The sequence below is a fragment of the Pinus tabuliformis genome, chromosome 8 (genome assembly GCF_031772625.1).
Source record: "Pinus tabuliformis cultivar Carrire ecotype Pingquan chromosome 8, CPIR1, whole genome shotgun sequence".
Classification (NCBI taxonomy): domain Eukaryota; kingdom Viridiplantae; phylum Streptophyta; class Pinopsida; order Pinales; family Pinaceae; genus Pinus; species Pinus tabuliformis.
This window is the reverse complement of record NC_142294.1, coordinates 843,667,810-843,676,068: the sequence shown is the minus strand read 5'-3', so window position 1 is coordinate 843,676,068 and position 8,259 is coordinate 843,667,810. Positions and strand designations below refer to the sequence as shown.

The 8,259-nt window shown below is 38.7% G+C and overlaps 1 protein-coding gene across 1 annotated transcript in view; it reads left to right on the top strand.

Moving 5' to 3' along the window:
* The first annotated feature begins 2,713 nt into the window (after positions 1-2,713).
* Positions 2,714-8,259, top strand: part of LOC149238213 (cucumisin-like) — a 35,359-nt gene continuing 29,813 nt past the window's right edge. The window contains exon 1 of the mRNA XM_089369507.1: positions 2,714-3,115. Coding sequence (XP_089225633.1) covers positions 2,714-3,115 — 402 coding nt within the window. The remainder of the gene's footprint in view (positions 3,116-8,259) is intronic.

The window sequence follows — 8,259 nt, the reverse complement described above, 5'->3', positions numbered from 1 at the left end:
ATTCCTTCAAACCAAGCTTACGCAAAAATTAAAAAAAAAAAAACTACACACCTTTTTTCACTTTGTAGAAGCCTGATATTGAATCTGATGTATCTCTGTAATTTCAGATCCTCCAGTTCTAAAATTGTGACCTATAGTAGCCTTCTGCGTCCTCTTTCCAATGCCACAAGTCTGACCCAAATTGGATTCTCCAAGGAAGAGTTATGTGAAATCTCCCACAGTGACTTGATTATAGACTAGTTCAGTAGAGCAAACTTGTACGACGTGCCACGAGTCACTGTTTCGACCTTTGGATCTAAAATATTTATAAAAGAAACTACAGTCCGTCCTCTTTCTGTACCTTCTTATGAAATTTCAATCTGATCCCCAGAGAGAAAGTTATGACGATTTTCCCCAGTTCACCTGTTTGGAATGTAATTCAGGAGTCTGCAAAAAGACCAACTTCCTCAGATCATATCTCCGCAAATATAGCGCGAAAAGCTCTGAAATTCGGACCTGAGGTTTAGTGCAATTTCTTCTCAAATGGGTTTTTGTTTGCAACTTATAAAACATCGCAGAAAAAAAAGTTATAGTGAAAATGCCACGATGACCTGTTTGGAGCATCGAAACCCTAGAATCCAAAGCTCTGATACCAAATGTTATGAAACCAGCTCAAGAAAAGATAGAAAAGATAGATCAACGCCTTAGAATTCAGTCTCTTCAAAGGGGCAACCTCCTTTAATTACATAAATGAACAATTCTTGGATGATTCAAATGACAAAACCTCCTTTCTATATATAGGAGTCTAAGGAGTCACAATATAATCCAGCCGACCTAACAATAATAATATAAAGCCACAAAAATAACAATAGAGGGATTCTATGGGGCACAATAATAACAATATGGGGGCAATAGGGGCACAACAATATTAATAAGGGGTATAACTACAATAGTAATGGGGTAATCACTAGTATTATAGGGACCCAATAGTTCCAGTCTTCATCTTTCATACCTGTCGGCATCTTTCCATTTCCGCCCAATGGTAGGTATAGATCTTTCTGTTACAGATAATATTCCATCTGCATCTTCCACAGTGAGAAGTTTTGGCCATTAAATTTCTCGACCCTAAACTTACCATCTTCTGCCATTGCTCCGACTCGAACGAGGAACCCTTCTTTCCTACGAGTTTATCAGCCAAATAGACCTTTGGCTATGATACCAGTTGTTAGAAAATTATATATTACGGAGCAATGGAACACATAAAATATTGCAGAAATATAAACACATAAAATGCATAAAACAAGAGAGACATAGATATACGTGGTTCACCCAGTTTGGGCTACGTCCACCTCAAACAGCCAGTCCTTCCTTTCTATTATCCAACAAAATGAAGAGACACAACCTACAACAGATCTGCTGTAATATCCTCTGTTTTCTCTCACAGTCTCACCTCTCTGTTTCTCGCTCACAGAATACACATCTATTACACAGCCTCAAATACAATGCCCTCATACAAAGATAGGGGTTGCCTTCTAGGGCAAAAAACCCTAAACTAAACATAAGTTCTACCGTCAGATCATCCGCCTAATGAACGACCTAGATTGACTAGAAATTACTATACTTTTACAAGGCAATTTTACATCTGTTTTTAGCTTCGAGGGCATTGCCCCCGAGCCCCCGCCGGGGGACTGCTGGCCCCCAGACCCCCCAACCGAGGGGGATCGGCCCCCCCAGATCCCTGCGAGGGGCTCGGGGGGACTGCTGGCCCCCAGACCCCCCAACCGAGGGGGATCGGCCCCCCCGCGTGGAGGGGTGTACAAACTTCCTGGGGTATACATCCGGCTGAAACAAAGACCTCTGAATAATCATGCTCCACACACAACAGACTAAAACAGAAAGGAACAAGACTAAATCCGTGAAGACAAAGACTACAACAGAGAGGGCAGAAACTAAACAAGAAGAGGAGGAAATTAAAACAGGGATAGAAGAAACAAAACCTGTAGAGGCAGAAACGACAAAAGAAGAAGAAACAAAACCTGTAGAGGCAGAAAAGACAAAAGAAGAAGAAACAAAACCTGTAGAGGAAGAAAAGACAAAAGAAGAAGAAACATAAGCACCAAAGGTAGAAGTGTCTTCTGAAACACTAGAAAGGGAGGCAGTAGCTGTTCTTGCTGCACTCAGCACCCCAGTTAAGCCCAAACCAAATAGAAAAAGGCAACCATCCATGTATTTAAAGGCTCGAAAGAGCACCAGGATAAAAAGACGGAAGCCATAGCCACCCTCAAAAGAGCCTATCACCATTGAGGATTCTACTACTACCAAAAAGGAGGAATCTCCATCCAGAACTCCCATCACCTATGAAAGAGGAAGCCCTAGATCTTCCACTTGGAGGGAAATGATAAAACTACAGGACTCCAAAATTGTCCTACAGGAGGCGCAAAAATCTCTACAGGAGACCTTGACAAAGCTACAAGAGATTGAGAAACTTGAGAAAAGGGCAAAAGAGCAGATCAAGGGGAAGGATGAAATAACAGGGATACTAGAACCTGACCCACAGCCTAGTTTAGGCTCTTATTACAACCTTCTGGAAGGAGGGAAAATCATCCCATAGAAGTTTGCAGTCCCTCTTTTCTTTGAGCTGGAAAAAGAAAGAGTAAGGAGCCACAGATGGATGCAAATTACAAAGTCCAAAGGGGTGGAAGACATTGGCCACATGGAGAGTAAGCTTAGAGAGATGGGCAGAAAGCTAGCCACTGTAAAACATGCAAAAGCAATCAAAACATCTCACTTGGAAGCAGAGAATGAAATGTTAAGAAAATGGCTACGAGAAAGGGAAACCCCGGTAGAAACTGAAGTGTTGAGAAAACAGCTGCAGGAAAGGGAAACCCAGGTAGAGACTGAAAGGTTGAGAAAACAGCTGCAAGACAGGGAAACCCAGTTAGCATGCATGGCCAGTTGGGCGATGGAAGCACTTCAGTGCAGGCAGCCAACGAAATCATATGGAGTATACCTCAAAGATCAGTGGCTCCAGTTCCAGATCAAGACTCTAGCCCAGAGAGGCACCACACCTTTTAAGGATTATGGACAATTCATGGATCTATGTGACCACAGTTCAACAGAGGACAAGGCGAAGTTGGTAGAGTTTTATTTACATAACATGGACCTTACTAATATGAACCTATGGGGCCCCAATGCTGGGTTAGGAGACTTGCAGCTGATGGCCATGGCATCTTGGATGAGCCATGAGGAGAAAAGGGCAACATAAATCAAGAAGTTGATGGCAAAAGAGCTAAATGAACCCTTAATGATCCGAGCTGAGCCAACAGACCCCATGGCTCTCATCAGTGCCCACCAACACCTTGCAGATAATCCTCAAAGTGTCCCTAAGTATATCAATGAGCAAGCCCAAGCTATTGCACATTTTGAGGACATGGAGAGATTGTTTGGAGATGACTGCCTTCATGCGTGCATGAGAAGGTGGAACACATTGCCACACAACCTACAGATCAGGGAGTATCACTCCCCAAACAGGATGAGAGAAGCCTTGAGGAGAGTGCCACTGTATAAGCACTCTATGCAAAGTTTGAAGGCCAATTGGATTGGCCTCAAATTCAGTCCTCCACTGCTGCTAGGACTACTAGAAGGTGTAAAAGAAGAAGAAGAACAAAAACAGTGGGAAGAGGTGGATAGAAAGGCAGGATTCCATGATAAGGAGGAGGATATCACATCAGAAGCATGGGATGTCAGGGAATCCATCAGGGCCATCAAGGATGAGGAGATAGACTAGTTGCTTAGAGGATGAGCAACCCATTCAGTAGGGGGGTGATGATGAGCCCCAGAAATGGGTAATTATATGGGCTCATTTGGCCTCCTAACTCAACTTAATCCACCATTCTCATTAGTTTATTTCATGTTTTTTATTATATTTATGCTAATAAAGTGAATTGGGTTATTCATTATGCCATGAAGTCTAATGTGTGCATTTTGGTCAATTTTGGGACAAAGTCAAAGGATTAATGAGCATTTGGCAGCCAATATTCAAGGAAAACAAGGGATAGGATTTGTAGGAAGGTATCCCCCTCATTCATGGACCCCTACCTCGAATCCTCCTTCAAGAAACTCGGAGCACAACAGCCACATTGATGCATCAAAGGGGCAGCCGAGCAAGTGAAGAAGAATTGCTGTCTATCTCTAGTCTTAGGAGCCAAGCCTCCTTGATTTTAGGAGAGCTGTTGGAGGCTCCAGTTGTATAAATAGGAGGGCTTAGGTGCTCTGTAGTTTAGTTGGATGTTAGTCAAAATTTCGCACTTTTGTTGCAGCTCTTGCTCAACTCATTTCGAGCTTACTTTTGTGAACAATTTTATGTAATGTGACTATTATTTTGATAATGGAGATGACATATTTTCTGAGTCAACATTAAGTCCTTTCAGGGGGCTGAAGCTCTTGGGTCAGGGCCCAACCCAAGCTGCCTAGCACCTCTTGCTTTGTACTTATATGTTTTTGCTTCAGTTCATGAATTAATTTCTGTTAGATAGATTCATTTTCCCTTGATTAGAATAGGTTGCTTTTGTTGGTTTACATAGCTGTTTCCATTTTAGTTGCTGAAGTAGGTTAAATAGTGGTAAGATAAAGATACAAAAAGGCCATCAACAGAGCCTGACCTCCTTTCCTCCTTTGGGGATCATGAATTGAGGTCGAGATCTGCTTGCTGCCACTAAAAACACAGTTTTGCTTTCCCCATGCAATTTCTAGTGTTATAGTTGATTCAGAGGTTAATGTCTTGCTTCAGATCCATTTTTCCATGCTCATTTATGTTGCTGCAATAAGTCTCTTTACATGCTTTCCTGTTCATATAGCACTGTTCAGCATTTTAATCTTCTAGGTCAGAATTTAGGTTAACATAAGAGATAATTCTGTTCTTTTGGTACAACTAGTTCTTTTCTTGCTTAATTTCAGTATTTTGACTTGTAGCTCTCTTACAACACACCTCTGCTCATAATACATCAATAAAGCAGCCATCATCATCTCTTTTCTCACAGGTTTCACAAGTCATTCACAACCCTTCACGAATCTGCCCTAATTTCTGCATTTTTCTCATAAGCTTCCCTCTTGTCTTTTGAACAAATCCAACCATCATTTTCTTCCCTAATCATCCTTCATGAGCTTCAGACACCTTGACACCTCCCTCTAATCTTCAGCTACCCTTTCCCACCATTTTTCCACCTTTAAAACCTCTAAAAACAGCTCTCGACATCCTCTTGTAGATCCCTTGCAGCCTCCTGTAGAATTTCCTGAAAGTGAATTTTTGAAGTCCGATTGCAAAGGAAGTCTCCAGGAGGTTACCAGAGGCTTCTTAGGACTCCCCCACACCTTCCTACACCTTTGCAACCCCAAGGTCGCCTTCCATCACCACCAAATCTTTGCCACAACCACAAACAGATAAACTACAAGCATAACAATTCCACATAAAATACACAAAAATCCAAGAAAAGATATTTCTTTTTCATTTCCTTCTAGAAGTAGCTTGAATAGATGTAATTTACCTTCTCAGTAGTCAATGGCACTCATTTCATCAGTTTTCATCTCTCTTTCTGCAAAAGTAGGGTTAGTTGGAAGAATTAGGGTTTGCTATGGTTTGCCTTACACTCCAATCTTCTTTCTTGTTCTGCAAGTAGAATAGCCTCTTTAGAGTTAGCTTTCTTTCATCACAGCTAATAGCTTCTTCTGAGAATTCATAGAAGTTTGCTTAAGCTCCTAGTGATCTTGTGCCAGCTGACCAAGTGACAACTTGCAGTAAGAGATAGTACTTGTGCATACAGCACCGTCACTTCCAAGTTTGTTACGAACTACCGGGTTGATAAAAGTAAAGTAGGAAGCCCCAGGAGTTGCAGCATTCTTGCTGCAATACTGGTGCTCACCACTCCCCTAGAGGCCCGGAAGGAAATCCTCATTTTATTAACAATGTTCATGTTTTTTTGGTCTATTGTTGATCCGTGTGGTTGAGAGTATATTTTTTATTCCTTCCGTATCTATTCAAATTTAGTTTGTTATATGTTTTTTCTTCCATGGATGAGATTAACAAGATACCAATGATTTTGGGATAATTTACAATCCAACGAAAAAACAACAACATCAATACTTTTTAATCATAAACAATAATAAATTAAACAACAACATCAATACTTTTTAATCATAAACAATAATAAATAATAAATTCATAATTGTTAAGATAAAAAAACTGTTTAACTATTTTACCTTTTTTATTCTAATTTAATTATATATTAATTAATTTTAGTTACGAGATAAATATAACACCAATATATATACATTCCTTCAAATAAATAGTTAAATGAATAAACTATTTCTGAGAATAAATTGTTAACATTCATTTCTTTTTCTTTCCATTATTAATAAAAAACAAAATATATTCTACCTTTTTATTCTAATTTAATTATATATTAATTAATTTTAGTTACGAGATAAATATAACACCAATATATATACATTCTTTCAAATAAATAGTTAAATGAACTATTTCTTAGAATAAATTGTTAACATTCATTTTTTTCGAATCCATTATTAATAAAAAACAAAATATATAAATATATATTATAGTAAAAGTTGTTATATACCGCGCTATATGTTTATAATGGAAGTGTTATTATATATTTATATATATATTTGTTTAGTTTAATTATTTTTATAATATTAATTCGGGTTATTTTGGTTGGTTTGGGAGAATGATTATTATTTTATCCACTTAAGTATCATTCTTGCCTTTAAGCTAAGAGCGAGGTCAAAAAAACAAAACAACTATCTTTATAAAATTTTCAAATAAATTTCATTAAAAAAATATTTAAAATATAAGAATTATTATTTAAATAATAATTAGTCCCAAGGGTTAGCTCAATAGGTCGAGTTCCCATTGCTAAGTACCTTGTTGATTGGGAGGTCATGAGACCAATTATTTTCGACGCCCTTGGGGTTAGGCCTTGCTAATTTGGTCGGTGAGATGTGATTGCTTCAGGTTGATCTGCTTAGACTAAGCCCTAAGGGTTAGTTCAATGTTCTCATCGCTAAAGAAACTCACTAATGGGAGGTCACGGTGTCAATTCTCCTAAACTCCCTGAGGGTTAGGCTCTGCTAATAAGCCGGTGGGATGTGATCCTTTCAGGTGAATTTGCCTAGGTTTTTCGTCGAAAAAAATTAAAATGATTTAAATAATAATTAATTAAACTTGTAAATACTAATTTTTTTATTTTAAATATTTAATATTTCCAATCTATATATTTTTCCATGTGAGTTTTTCCCAACATTATGTTTTAAGATAAGTGTGGTTTGATATTGTTCAATATTCCAATTACAATTAGAGGTGATGCAAGGAATCTTAAAAAAAATGCTCAACGCTAAGACCTAATAGTTTGACTACTTACCTCTATAACCATCAAGAATAATGTAAAATACAAACACAAATGATAAGAATTGAAGTTAAGCACTTGGACAAAAGTGACATTCAAAGATATAAACAGGAAAAAAGTTAGTAATGGCGGAAAACCCTAGCAATGGCAATCCTAGTTTACAAGGTTGTCTAGGGGGTTCTAGCTTGTATAGGTGGCTCTTAGAAGGTTGGTAAATGAATCTCGTTCTTTTTTATTATTATGTGTATTGTAAGCTTTCGAAAGTGGGGTCGCCCCTGTCTTCTCTGTAAAAGAGTTAGCTTATTTTATTCTTCTGAGTCGCTTTTCTTTCTCCAGCTAGGATCAATGGTCTTGGCATTTTCTACTTTTCGTTGTTGTCCCCCTGCTGGATCTTCGGGACTCGTCAGTTTCTCTTTGGATTTTTAGGGATTTTTTTTCTTTTTTCCATGGCTTAGAGGTGGTTAGGATGTCAGATACCCTGAAAAGTGTGGACTGCGACATTCTAAGGGAACCTGATGATGTTGCTCCTATTTTTCATCGGTCTTTTGAATTTTGATATAATTTCTCTCATTTATCAGAGTCTTCCTGTTGTCACTCACTGCATTATGGGTTTAAGATGGTCAAGGTTGCCCAAGTGTAGTGAAGTTTGAAGCCACCTTCCCAGGCCACAGAAGCTCTCAGAGCCAAGTCAGTCCCACTCCATTGCATAGTGCCCAGAACGAGATTTTCAACAATATATAGAAGTCCCAAAATAGACTTCTGGATCAGAAGATATGGCATGTTCAAGATCAAGAGTTATGTTGCCCTTAAATGAAGGAAAAGAGCTTATTAGAGGACCCCGGGCATAGCAAGTCAAGCATAT